This window comes from Aythya marila (assembly GCF_965140915.1).
Source record: "Aythya marila genome assembly, chromosome: 6".
NCBI classification, from domain to species: domain Eukaryota; kingdom Metazoa; phylum Chordata; class Aves; order Anseriformes; family Anatidae; genus Aythya; species Aythya marila.
In genome coordinates, this window is record NC_139047.1 from 24,530,459 (window position 1) to 24,545,139 (window position 14,681).

Genomic DNA, 14,681 nt, shown 5'->3' on the forward strand with positions numbered 1-14,681 from the left:
GCACTGCTGGTGCTCAGCTCTTCTGCCAGTGCGCACGTGGTGAGGAGAGGCATCTGGCTGGTGGGATGCTCAGATAAGGAGCTGGAGGAGACAGCCTGGGTGCAACAACTTAGCAGAAGTGGCAATTTAAATAATAAGGTAAGGGGTGAATTGTTAACAGGACAAGGGAAGGGAGAAATGCCCCTGTTCCCTGTCTGTCACACTTGGCCCCAGACTGCCAGCTTGCTTAATTCTCCATCAATGTTCCTCACGTGAAAACTGGCCCTTATTTGTAGCTCGCTGAGTTTGTTAAGAGTAAAGATGCATGGAAACTTGGTTGCTGTGGGGATTCAGTGAGGATGGCCGATAGGACCTGGGGATCTCCTTCCCTGCTATTTTGTTCCTAGCAGAGAGCTTCCTCCCTACCAGGCAGTGCCACCACGCAGAGGATGCTTTGCTGGGATCATGATAGAGTTCCAGGAAAATTTAGACACGGAAATACTTCTTTTAGTTGGTGTTATGCCAAGATTTGGTCGGGACAGTGTATTCTCCTCCTCTGCACCTTATCACTCAGTAACTGAAGAAAATAGGATCTTGCTGAAATCCCAGTGGAAAAATTAATTCAAAACACAAACAAACAAACAAAATAAACCCACTGATGAGGAAGTAGCATTTATCAGTTTGATGTAAGAATGTTTCCTCTTGAGCTTACTAAAAATACATCTGTTTGTAATATTTTTGTTCTTTAATAAAATTGTGATTAAAAGTTTTAGTTACGAACCCAAATCATAAATATTGTCCTTTATGTTTCTGTATTCTGTATGGCAATGAGGATATCAGCAGGAAGGAGTGCACGCAAGGTTTGCTATTACAGCAGTCAGTAAATGAATGAAAATCTTGTAGAACAGGGTGTGAGGTTAAAATTAAGAAAGCAGCAGCAAACATTTGGCTGTCATCTGAAACAACTGGAAGAATTGAAAAATATCAGAATGTTATTTTTTTCCTCTGGATGAGGTATGCAGTATATTATGTCTTTACCTGCAGGTATGTATTTTAAAGGTGATTTAGATATTATTTTTTTATTCTGAAGACTGAACTTATGCAGGGCAAAATAATTGTTTGTCTTTCCCTTGGAAGTAGAAGAGCATCACGTATTGGGGTGGAAAGGTGAGGTGGTCACTGAAATATACAGAATGAGTAGCTTCAGTGTAGTGCTTCTATTGGCTTGAATTCTTCAGTAAAGATATTCACAAGCGGCATGAGGGTTCTTTCAGTGTTTTCAGCCCTGGTACCACTGCTTCACTCTCAAGAAGTAACTTCATGCTGAATGTGGAATCTAGTGGAAAGGTTGAAGTAGGCAGCTTGTGCTCCTTGTAGGCTTCCTAAATGGAAGGAATGTGCAAAAAAAGTGTCAAAAGAATTTCTACAAGGAATTTTTTTTGTTCTCAACATTAACTGCGTGGATACACTGCCTATCTAGAGCATCACTCTTCAATAAATTCTGCAGATTTTGGATTGCTAAATTATGCCATGACATAGGGAAGCATTTAAATTTTCAGAGCTGGCTTCAGTATCACTACTCATACATAAAGTGCACTTAGAGAAGTCTTTGGAAGATAGTGGCTATAATCAGTATTCTGTGCTGCTCGAGATCCAAATAAGTGGTAGCTGCACAGAAGGAGCAGAACAGAGAGGAAAGGCACCATTTAGCAACTTCAGAAAATGTGTTCTGAGACTGGTGTATTGATTTAATCTTTTGTTGTTGCTGTTATTTCAAGAAGTCAGTAGAAGTACTTGTCACATTTAAAATAGTAATAATAAAAAAACTTCTTCCTAATTTCTTCGCTAGTACTTTTCTTGTTCTTCACTGGCCAAGCAGGAGGAGAGGACCACATGACTCGATTTAATTATCTTTTTAGCATAATCTACAAGTTTTCACTTTCTTAGTACTCTGTTAGTTGTAGCTTTGGGAAATGGGAGATGTTGTATATACAGCACAAATACATCAGTAATTTGATCTTGCTGCCAGCTGATGTTGTCTTTCTTCTTAATTTTCATTATGCCTTTGGCTCTGTAGCTGCTTCAGTTTTCTTGTTTGTTTTTAATTTATTTTTATTATTTTACTAGATATTCGTATATAAAAAGGCAATACAGGGTTAATTGCTGTTCAGGGAAAGTGTTTAAAAAACAGCATCAGCTATACCTCCTAACAATTTTTTTTCATGTTTGCATTTCTTATTTTTGAAGCTTTAAAATGTATCCATGTGTCCAATTCTGAATCACACACATAGGTGCTATAGAAATACAGTTAGCACTTTTGTACACCATCATATTTTTGGTCTTATATTCTATTTCAGATAAGTATTAAAACTTTGTAACAATTTTTCCTCAAAAGTAAACTCCCAAAAGTAAATCTAATTTCAGTGTTTTCCCCTGTAATTAATAATTGGTCCCCTTGGTCAATTCGCTATACAACCACTATAAAAGATAGTCTAGAAACTCAGTTGTTGTCTGCTGTTAACCTAGCTGCTCTACCAATAATTGATTTAACAAAAGATTTCCTACTGGATAACAGTTATGAGAACTGAAAAGCAGAGGCAGAGCAGTGAAAAACTCCAGAAAGATGGGAAACATCGTTTGTTTCCTCTGGATAGTTTTCTGTGATTTTTTGGTCTCTGTGTGTCATAGAATCATAGAAGGGTTTGGGTTGGAAGGGTCCATAAAGATCATCTAGTCCCAATGCTACCCACTAGAGCAGGTTGCTCACAGCCCCATATAACCTGGCCTTAAACACTAGGTGCTTTCCTTCTCCTTTTGACATTTTTACTGTCCCACAGTAAAAGCTTGAAAAGGGGGTGTCTGCAAAATGGGACTTCATGAAATAGCAAAATATTCTGATTTAAATGAAAAATAAATAGAAAAAAAAATATTGCTGTGTGGTGTTAGAAACTAGTAGAGAATAGCTCAATACTGGGATCTCAGAACAGAAATAACCCTGAGCCTCTGCAAGAGAAGTTGACTAGAGGAGGGTAACTTGGAAAATAAATAAAAAAATAAAAGCTGTGATTATAATAATGAGCTGTGATATTCAGAGGAATATGGCCCATATTTTCCTGGTAGTAACCATCTTTGTTTTCTCTGGCAGAGGTAAGGAACTAACAAAATTTATCTTGGTGCTACCCCTCTTAAGCATGTTGTTGTCTCTTAATTACATATTGAATAGCAGCTGGTGTTTGAAGAGTAATCAAATAGAAAGTTAGTATGGAGAAGCTGGGCAATATTGATTCAAGCTGATATTTCTTTCTGCTTGTGATGGTCTGGAAGACTTGGTGATCACTGAACCATCAGGGTTCCTCCTCAGTCTTGCCTGAAATGCCCAAAACATCAATTTTGTAACAATAAAGGCAGACCAGATTTAGCTCTCAATTTTGATTTTGTAATACCAGGTTTTCATAACTCCTCAAACACGTGGAACTAAACTGTTTCCATCTTCTTCTCTCTATTTTTTTTCTTCCTTCCATCACCAAAAAAAAATAATATTGAAAACAGTTTCCTGCAAGGGACTCAACAAAAGCCTTACACTGCTCTGGTTGTGAGCTAAAATCAAAGTGACTGGAAACTGGCCACTCTGCGCTGTTGTATGAGACTGAGATCTATTATTTCAGGGGAATGAAGAAGTCGCGCTAATTTTTTGAGAAACCCTCCAAGTACTTTTTGTTAGATACTAAATTGCCTTTAAAGAGCTCTGCCTCAGTAACATCAGGATAATAGCATTTCACTGCCACACACAGGTGCTCTAAGAGTAAACATATTAGCTTATGAAACACTCAAATATGGCAATACTGTAGGCCAGCTTAATAGCTTATCTAGGATTTATAGGTAAGTGAAATGGTCTTTTATAAACTATTATTTTCTAAAATCAGAAGGGCAGGAAACTTCCTAGTTTAAATGTCTAGCGAGGCAGGGGAAGGAAATCAGCTCCAAAATAGCCAACTGTATTTTCCCACTGCCTTGAACAGCTCTTCAAGCACAGATTGTCTGAAATAGTTGCCATGATATGTTTTTACTTTTCAGGCCATGGAGCTTAGGGAATCAGTTTTTTAATATCTACATCATTTCTTTCCTCCTGGGACTGAAGCTGGTTACCATAGCAAAATGGCAAGGAAGCTGATAAGCTTGTAGTACCATTTGGCAAACGGGGTACAAATTTATTTTATTAAGACAGCGGACTGTGAAAAAATTGAGATTAGATATTCTTTTTTTTTTTTTTTTTTTTTCTGCTTTAATATAGTTTAAAATACTCATGAAGAAAATTATTGAGAACACATATTGAACAAATGCTCTTGCCTACATAACAAGTGTTGCTGCAAATAGTAGGAGCTGCAGTTTTAAATCTCTGCAGATCTTTGATACTCTCAACATTACATTGATTTCCCTCTTTCTCTCCCTATGGCATCCCTCAAAGATGCCACACTGTGAATTCAATGAGCTTCTGTTTAACAGAATAGTTACAGGTGTCTGTCCCTTTCTACTTAAAAATTACATTGCCATATAGTTTTTATTCACCCTAGACAAAGCATGGTCATCTGTGTCTGACTTATAAATCAGTCTGCGAAGTCCCTTGGATACACCCATGAAGAGCTTGTCTTCAGGACTGAACTGTTCCTTTTATCTGCTCAGTTAACTCCTGAGACATTGCCTGGCATCTAAACCAGCCATTGTCTGCTGTTCTGGGTGCAAGAGTTGAGTCAGTATTTTGGGGAGTTTGCTTTGGGTTTGCACTACTAACTCTAAGTGAAATCAAGTCTCGTCTTTTGGGGGTTAAAAAAAGAAAATGGAATAGTTCCTGAAAGTCATTTGTGCTCTCATCTTTTTCCATTTTGAATATGTGATGCGTGCTGTTTTATGTGCACTGACAAATTTTCCATTTACTGTAAAATTAAATAGTTCCAATAGAGAGGATTTGGGAGTCTCGCTGTAATCCAGCCATGCAAAACATGCTACTTAGCGTTAACCCATTCGAGCTCATACCAACCATCCTGAACTTGGACAAATGCTGTTCCCAGGCTGCCAGTAATGCAGCCGTGGAGCAGGAATCAGAGTAACTCCCAGGAAAGCCTACTTCTGCTCCTTTCTTAAGATGTTTCTTCAAGACAATGAGCACTAGTATTTTTTGTACTTTGTAGGGATTTTTCATCCTTAAAACCCCACATTTTTGCTCATTATAAGCAAAAAAATGTGATGCAGCAGTGCAAGGGCAAGATCTAGGTGGCAGCTGGCTGGTGTCTGATCAGTTTGGGGAAGAAATGTGGGACTTCAGACATGGGAAGATCCAGGCAGCAATAGAAAGAGCTGAGTAAGAAGATAATTGTAAGGGGAATATGTGAGTTTTGGGTTGGGGCTTATTGCATGTGTGTGTATGACCTGCACTGTAGCCCATCTGTCCCTTGCATGGACTTTTTGGATGGAGGGAGCAATCTGCAAGGGATGAGAAGTAGTTTCCTCCTTGGAAACCAGTTACCTGCAGATACGTGTAAGTGATACTGATGGTAACCACCTATGGGTATATAAATATATGTAGATAAAACCTGTGGGTCACTGTGTTTTACTGTCATACCTAAGTGAGGGAACTCAGTGCAGGTGCATGCGGCACTTTGATGCGGGAGCTTTGGGTGTTGCCATCTACTGGCAGTCATCCACTGAGAGGAGAAGTCCCTCAGCTGGCTGTACTTTAACGTATTGCTTCTTTTGAACAGAAAGATGGGATTTTTCTGTGTAAATCCTCTTTCAGGTCAGAGTTGTTAATAAAACAATTTCTGCTGTCTTCTGTGTATGGATATAGTCAGTCCCAGCGGGCTTTCTCTGAGACACTGTTGCTCTTCGGGGTGTTGGTGTGTGACACGGGGACAGCTCCTCTCTCCTGCACTAAACTTTGTCTGGGGAGTCCTGAGCATCCCCTGTGAGCTTGGGGCTTGAGAGGCAGCCACATGGGTGCTGCCTTCAGAGCCTGGCCCTGCCTTTTCAGGGAAGGGGTTGGTCTGGAAATTACTAGTAACAAAGGCAATGGGTATGTCTGAACTCATTAGAGAATAGGCCAAAGATTCCTATTTTTAAGAATCTTGCAATTCTAACCGTCTTTTTTTCCCCTAGAAGAGATGAGAGGTGTTCCAAATAAGTCTGTCCTCAAAGGGAGAGACAGTACAGCTTGTGCAGCTCTCCAGAAGTTGTATTTTGACCTCTGTCAAGGGAAATGTTTATATGATACTGTCAGAAGCAGTTTGAACATTATACATGAACCAAATGCTAGCAATGGGCATGCTTTTTTCCTTTTTATTAAAAAATGGTTAGGAAATAAGAGAGTTGCAACACTAGTTTTCAGCAAAAGTTATGTGATTGCTTTGTTACAAAACATAATCCATGTGGAAGCAGAAGAGCGACATAGCTTTTCCCTTGTACTTGTCCAATCCAAATATACACCAGACTTAATAACTCTTTTTTAGTCATGTTCATAAAAATGTTAAAAATGTATTTTTAACATAAAATTTTGTAACAAATTTTTTTTAGATGAAATAGATATTCCAATTGCTCTTAAACCCTGTGAAGAAAAAACAAAAACAAACAGCATTTTCCCTTCATTATTTAAGCACTATTTCAAAGTAGCGGTTTAATGTATCTTTGGTATGTTTTCAAGCCAGATATGTAGGTACACGAGCACAGAAATATTTGTGTTCCTCTGTTAGGTCTGTCTGCAGGAGTCCTAGCTGCACCTTAGCTGACACAGTAGTAGCATTTTTAGATGGATTTTTGTTGTAGTAGTTGCAAGGTACTGGATTACCAAAAGCAAGATTACAGTATTGCTAGTAGAGTTGTATTCTTACAGTGAAGTGATACACAGTGTTAAGAACATATATTTAAGGCCATATATGGAAGTTTTGTATTTAAAAACTAGAGAAGTGAACTACACTGGAATTAAGAGCTTAAGGTTTAACCATGGCTTGGATCAGGGAGTGATGGAATGGGCTGAGCTCTAGCTGTGCTTTGTTACTGATGGCAGTTTTCCAAAATGTAATCAAGTATTTCTTTTTTTCTTTCTCTTTTTTTTTTTTTTTTTTTTTTTTCCTTTTGTTGCAGCTGGTCTCCAATGTTCTCATCTTCTCCTGTACAAACATTGTAGGCGTCTGTACCCACTACCCAGCAGAGGTGTCCCAAAGACAGGCTTTCCAGGAGACGAGGGAATGCATACAAGCCAGGCTGCATTCTCAAAGGGAAAACCAGCAGCAGGTAAGAGCAACAGTGGGAAATAAAAAATGAAATTGCTGAAATGGAATTAGCATGCAAATTGTTCCTGTAGGATTGGAATTGCAGGCCTCTTGCTTGATGACTGATGCAGGCAAGAATAGGCCGATAGGAGACAGCAGGCTTTTTAAAGGCTTAAAAGAGAACTCAGGGAGTATTTCCTCCCCAGTGCACTGATGGATTTGTCCACAGACATCAACAAATCCTGTGGACTCTGCTCTGCAGATGAAAATTACATAGTACACAGAGAGTGTGCACTGTTTTTTTGCACACATTGGAGCTGCGTGTTGAACACGGATGCAGCACGCAGGCTTCAGGTGGACCCTGTTTGTGAGGACAAAATGTGGTATGTTTGTCAGCAAAGCCACTACCCACAGATAAGGCAGGTTTCTGAAGTGAAAGAGATAAAAATTGGGCCACAGAATATACTGTCCCTTGATGCTTCCAGAGAGAGTCCTCTTCTTGCCTTGTCCAAGGTTCCCTGCCTGCTTGCACACCTTTGCGCACCATATAGGCCTCAAGTCAATTCTATTTTGTTGAAAAGTAAGTTTCATCAATATGTCCAATGTTTGTGTGCTATAAAAAGACCTGTGGCTGCCAATAAACAGCCCAGTTTTCAAGGGGACCGACCATATTGGCTCCCCTAATTCAGTTGTGGGTTCTGTGGCAATGAACTTCTTGTCTCCTCAGGATTAGATATGAAAGACTTTTTGGGCAGTGTGACTATTTCTTTACTAATACACATCTCTAACCTGCAGCGTGTTTTGCAGTGGTCTTTCCCGTCCAATTTGAAGGGAATCATGAAATGGGGCTTCCAGTCTTCCCTTGAGAGGTATCCTGTAGCTTGGTTGTGGCTGTGAACTTGGGGAACAGGTCAGGGGAATGAATCGAGTGGAGCATCTTTTTATCTCTGTGGCAACACAGCTTACTTTTCCCTCATGTCCCAGCCCATCTGCATCTATGGATCAGTCTTTTGGCAGCGTTTATGTGGTTCTTCTGGCTGACATACTTCCTGCTTAACCCTTACGGTTATTTTGACAATATATATATGAATACCAAATTCACAATCGCAGCTCCTTTTTCCTTTGTCACAAATGTAGTTTCAGAAAGATGAAACAAGTGGCCAGTCCTCCTTTGGCACCTTGAAATGAAGGAAAGAACTGAGCCAAGAGAATACCCTATTTTATTTATTGATTCCAGGTCTGTCCTCCCTGCTGAGAGGCTGCCTTTGCATGTCTCAAATGAATGTGCTGTTCTGGATTTAGGAGCTTCTGTGCCAGAAATACCACATGAAAAATGTCCTTACAAGTGCCATAGTCTTAGGCCTTTTTACCTGTCCCTCTTCCCCTCCCCAAAGGTACCATAGCATGCAGGAGAAAGCTAGGACATCAGTAAAACACAGGTCAAAGCCAGTCACTAAGATGTGCCCTGCAGTACATCCAGCAGGAACTGTGGATCCTGGCAGCTGGGGACTCCTAATAAGATTATTTGCTGCTACAGCCTGTGCCGACATTGATTTCCAGGTTCAGTTCAGATGCCTCCCTATGCATAATGCATCGAGATAATCTAGAGGTGACAGCAGATGCAAATACCGGCAGCTCAGCCTGTGTCTGTGAGAGCTGGTCTCCAAATAGGTATGGAGGGAAAGAGCCCAGCGCTCTTATCATCATTTGCCTGTTTCTGGAGACCTGACGATGCTCTTGTGTGCTGTTCTCTATTAAAGGCAGGCAGATTATCTCCGGCAAAGGAGTGTATATTTTCCCTTATTAAGCTTCTACTAGCATCCAAAATTAGAAAGAAAGTAAACAGCAATCCAGAGTGTCCAATCCAGAATAGACAATCCTCAATGATTTTATTACTTGAGATAACCTACGGCAGAATCATAACAGGAATTACCGTTCCTTACACAGAATAAAATAACATTGGATGAAAAAAAATAGTTATTCTCAATAATCTGCAAATACTTAGGATTTGAGTAAAAGGCTGGTTGTCGAGACTGCAGTTTTCCTTCTAGCATTGCTTGTCTTCTGTTTGTGAAGTTGTCTTCTTCTTTACATCTTTGCATCACTTAACTTGTGATGAATAGTAAGTGTTATTAAACCTGAGGACAAATGGACAGATGTAGCACACTGAATATTGGTTAATGCTTTGAGGTCATCTTGGGAGAGTGCAACATAAACAGTTAAAATTCCTGTGTAGTATAGAGGCATTGTACGGATGTGTGTTTTATATATCCACCCACGTATACATATATCCATGTGGATGTATGTAAATAGAGTAGATTCTGTATTTTACTCTTTAATCTGTGCCTATTCTAGAGACTAGTGCTTCTTGGTATGCATTTGTTTAATGTATAATTCAGTGGAACTATACTTGCATCGTATTTTGAAGTGAGAATTATATATGAATTTGCTTTTGCTTTTTTTATCAGGTCAGACTGCTGCCTTGTTAGACTTGTAAAACAGCAGTCCCAGCCACCTCACTTGTACATAAGTGATTTTACAGTGAGGGCTGCAGTACATTCTAGTCATTACACCAAAATGAAAATTGTACTCTGGTGGAGACTTTAATTTCTGTGCTCCATTTGAAATAAAACAAAGGATTTTTTTGTTGTTGTTTTGAAGGTCTTTTAGCGTGGCTTGTGCCTTACTAAAGCACTTGTTACAGCCTCCTCCTGGTAGTTTCCGAGGTTATTTTCAGCGATCATGATGCTCCCAGCAAACAGGATGAATATAATGTCCAGCTCTGTAACACGGCTAAACCTCCTAATTAGTTGTTGCATGAAGGATTGTTCCTGTTGCATGCATTCGTTTCACTTGTTAAGTCTTATTCCCAATCGGTGGTAGGTCAGAGTCGTGTTAGTCTCATGAAGATCTCAACTGTCTTGAAAATATTGGTGGTTTAATCTGGCAAATGCCTGTGGCGTCAGGAAGAGCAGGGGTGAAGGTTCTCAAGCACAAGTTATCCAGAAATCTATGTGAAAATCCCTTGGAGTACTAGTAGAAGAAACTCACTCCCTCAGACATGTCCCTGATTTTCAAGCAAGTTAAAAAAAAAAAAAAAAATCATCCTTCACTCTGGTGCGCCCACAGGGAATGTTCCAAACCTGCGGGTGCCCCTGAGCTCCCCATTGAGCTCTGAGTTATTTAAAGGATGTGTAAAATCACACGTAGAATAGCAGCTTTCACACATTTGAGGATGCCTATTATAATATGCAAATGACAGCAGTGTATACACCAGTTACCCTGGTAAACATACAAAATGTGTTGCGCTTTTACGCTCAAGGAGTACACTAATAGCTGACAGAAGCCTGAGGACACGTGCATGATTCATAATCTTTATATATATATATATACATATATAAAATTTGGCAGTGTGAATGCTAGCACATGTAGTATGCCAGTGAAGGTGAGAGTGCTTTAAAACACAAGTATCTTGTCAGGACTGCTGCAGTTTGGAGCTGGGGAGACAGACATCCCTCCAACACATCTTTTCCTGTGTTATTACTACCTCCTCAGGGACCGGAGGCAAGAATCAATCTCTTTAAGGTACACGTTGAGGGGAAAAAAAGTAAATACTGGGCAATGCTGCAGCCTATAAAATGTCTCTGTGCATCCTGAGCACATATCCAGTGAATCCATCTTCATCTGGTTCTCCCAACGTTTCTCTCTCTCCTTAGAGGAAGAAATAAGTGGGGAACTTTCAGATAAAGCCAGAAATTAGAATCCAGGAATGTGTTTATAACTGAAGTGTGGGCAAGAGGTTTGGTGATGTGAGTAATTAATACAGGAATGCTGACCCCTCTGAGTCAGGGCTGCAGCTTGAGCCCAACTGCTCCCCGTGTTGTTGAGAATTAATGAGCTGTTAGATAAGGTTAGGCACCTTCGTTTATTCTACATTGTGTCTGTGTCGTCAGGAAGGAAGGCCCTTTTCTTCTGCTCACTGCAGGGGAAGAAAAATAATAAAAACAAGAGTGGCGCAAGCTTTTGGGATTCTTCAGCTATTCCAGAGCACTGCTTGCAGGTTGAGCTGTAGCTGAGCCCTGAGGAGATGCTCCCCACCTTCTCCAGCCAGAGCAAAAACTTCCCCTGAACTGCAAAGGGTGTGAGTGGGAATAAAATTAAGGGATTGCACGGTCTGGGCAGAATGTATCAGGTGAGACACCTGAAATACACAAATGTGTCCCTGGGGTGCATATTACCTGCAGGTTTAAATTCTATAGCTTTTGCATGAAATTGCCACCGAATTTAGAATAATAGCAAGCGCGGGCTTTTGTGTGAGTTTTTAGGAAAATTACCAGAAAGTCATCATTTTGTCATGTAACTAATTTTTGCCTAGCATACAAAACTAAATATGGAACAGCTTACAAAATGGTGTTATGAAAGTCACCCTAAAGCTATTATCAGTAAATAAAAGTGCAATTTAGTTGTTTCAAGGGAGGGTGAAGAGCGATGAAATGCTGATGACAGAAGGTGGTTATTGGAAATACTTTTGGAGGTGAGTGGGTGGGTGCACAGGTCTTAATTCAATTGGGCACTAGGAGTGGTTTTAGGTGTAGAAGTATAACAGCGTGTTGCATAGTTGGGCTAACTTCTCATGCTAGTTTTATTGGGGCATTCCTGTTGACTTGTTATCTGCCAAGAACAGGTTTGTGCCTGTTGGGGGAATGTGCCTAGATGATTAGATAGGAAAGGAAGGAATTGTAGAAGGTGCCCAAGGGTGTTGGGGTGTCAGTCCTGTAGGGCTGTGTGAAAGAGGACTTCGTGGTGGTGTGGAGAGGCTGTGGGGAAGGTCAGATGGTATCATTTAGCAGAGTCATTCCAGGAATGTGTATGTGCAATTTCTGAGTTGCATGGATCCTTCATTTGCAAGAACTGGCATTAATCACAGGCCCAGTGCAGCTGGGATGAAAAATAATATTTTCTTCTCTAAAATCATTGAATTATTGTTTCAGGGTCAGGACAGAATTGCAGATGCCTTGACAGAGGGTCACCTGCTGGGTTTATGGATGTGGTTTCACTTGGTCATACTCTTCGCTCCCCAAATTGATGACTTCATTTCTCCCCAGCGCGGAGCAAAGTGTGTTTGTTAACTGGGCAGCAGGTGTTTTAATTGCTTCATCTGTCTGACTCCACAGGAGCGGCTCCTGCTCTCTGTACTTCCTCGACATGTTGCCATGGAGATGAAAGCTGACATTAATGCCAAACAGGAAGATATGATGTTTCATAAAATCTACATCCAGAAGCATGACAACGTCAGGTAAGAAGAGCAGCCTATCTCCCAGCTGCCAGGGGAGGAGGGACCATCCCAGTACTTAGCACTTAAGGCCTGGGAATGAAGATGACAGCAGCACTTAATTCAAAATAAGTGTAAAAGCTCTCAAGTGCCACCAGTTGACTTTTGTAAGCTTGTTTATAGGACGTGAGGAGGATTGCCACATGTCTGCAACATCTTCATCTGATGAGCAGCTTTAACTGATCTCTTTCCTTAGCTTCTTTATTTTTTCTCTTTTTCCTGGATTGCATCTCGGTGGCTTTGAACAGGTGGAATGTTTGAGTTTGGATATTTTTTTGACAGTAACAAGCACCCTTCTGATAAGCATTGAAGGGATGCAAGTCAAAGATTGACAGCACTTTCCAGGGGGTGAGTTACAGAGACCAGCTGAGGTTAAAATCACTTGGAGTAGTCCCTGCCAGTCTGTAATTACAAGCAGGGGGTCCATTAGTAGCAGCCCCTGGCACCTGCTCAGTCACCCAAGGCCGTGTCACTCCTTGGTCTGCCTGGATGAGCAGATGAAATGAATGTCTGGTGTCTGGGAAGTGGTGCAGAATCACAGCCAGTCCGTGTTGCTGGGGCAGTCTGTCCCCATGAGATTCAGCACATCACCAGCTTCCCCGTGTCCACTTCCCAGGGAAGAGGGAATGAACTCATACTTGATATTGCTGTTGATGTTGCTTGAGATCTTCACGGGCTGCAATGAAAAGTAGTTTAACTTAATCTTGACATATTTTAATTCTGCTGTTGTACCTGGCGTCTTTGGGAATGACTTCTGTCTCTGCCAAGCCTGATGCTGTGTAACAGCTCTGTAAGTCTGTAAATACTTCTACTGAGACACAGGGCTGGGGACAGAGTCTCATTCATTCCTCCCTCTCTCTTCCCTTCAAATAAGAGGTTTTCTTGTAAACTGTTTGTGTAGTCTTCTCTCTTACGTTTAAGTACGTTGGTGAATTATATATTCTGATACTTAGTGCTCAATAAATAAAAGTGGATTTATTGCATCTCCAATATACTGCACCTGCGTAATCTCCAGTAGATGATGTGGTAAAATTCACTTAAAATTCTGAAGCATTTGAAGACTGCAGCAAATTGACGTTTCCTTAGTATTAGCAGTGGAGTAGAAAGGTAATGTACAAGCAGAAAACTGGGAAGAGGGACCTTTAGGTTAGGTTTTAATTGTGACTGGGCAAAGTTTTAAAGATCCCCTAGCAATACTGAAGACAAAAATATTATCAGCTGTAAAATGCTTAAATGGTTCTGTAATGAAAAATAAAGAATATACATATGGTGATGAAGGTGAGGGGAAGAGGCCTCCCAGAGTGCCCACAGCATAAGTGTTACAGTAGATGATGGTTTTTGGCTTTGCATTCGATTTTTCCTTAATAGCACTTAGCTTGTTCAAGAAGGTTTGTAAATTTCTCATGATAGATGGCATTTGTGTGTTTTCCTAATAGAGGAATTACTTTTTTCCAGTACTCAAAGGTCAGCTTGACATTCAAATTGAATGTAAGTTGTTGGATATGACATGAGATTAATCAGTATGGTATTATATTCTTCCACATTAGTTTCCATATATCATTATTTGCAGGTCTAAAAGTCACTCTGTACAGTCAAGTCTTAGTAAAAGTGATTATCTCTTTAGGATGATGATGCTTTGAAATTTTGTTTTAACTATATCACTAAATAAATAAAAACTAATTAAAAGTAATATGCTAAATTAGCAAATGCACAAGCATGGTATTCAATATATGCATATATTTTTCTTCTTTAGTTCCTTCACCCTACCAGACAATGGCTTCTTGTAGCCTTTACCCATATGTACTGAAAGCAAAGAGAAGGTAATGTAGGAACATCTCATCTTCATATACTTTAGGGAGATGAATAACTAAGTATGAATATTGAAAAAGGAAACATGATTTGGAACAAATGACTCATTTCACACTAGGAGTTCAGCATGGAGCCTTTGCTCTTGCCTGGGTGCTCTGAAACCACCTCTGGTGGGAATTTTGCCGTGGATGGTTTTGAAGCATTTACATGCACCCAGAAACACGCTGGTGGCAGGGGGTAATGCCTCCATGATGGGGAATAATGAATAGGCTGAAGAAAAGCAAGTGCACACATTACTTTTC

General features: G+C 40.3%; 1 protein-coding gene across 1 annotated transcript in view; it reads left to right on the plus strand.

Moving 5' to 3' along the window:
• ADCY5 (adenylate cyclase 5) overlaps positions 1 to 14,681 on the plus strand; it is a 215,830-nt gene that overhangs the window by 116,727 nt on the left and 84,422 nt on the right. Inside the window, exons 2-3 of the mRNA XM_082763626.1 lie at positions 7,111 to 7,260; positions 12,413 to 12,534. Of these exons, the coding sequence (XP_082619752.1) occupies positions 7,111 to 7,260; positions 12,413 to 12,534 (272 nt within the window). The remainder of the gene's footprint in view (positions 1 to 7,110; positions 7,261 to 12,412; positions 12,535 to 14,681) is intronic.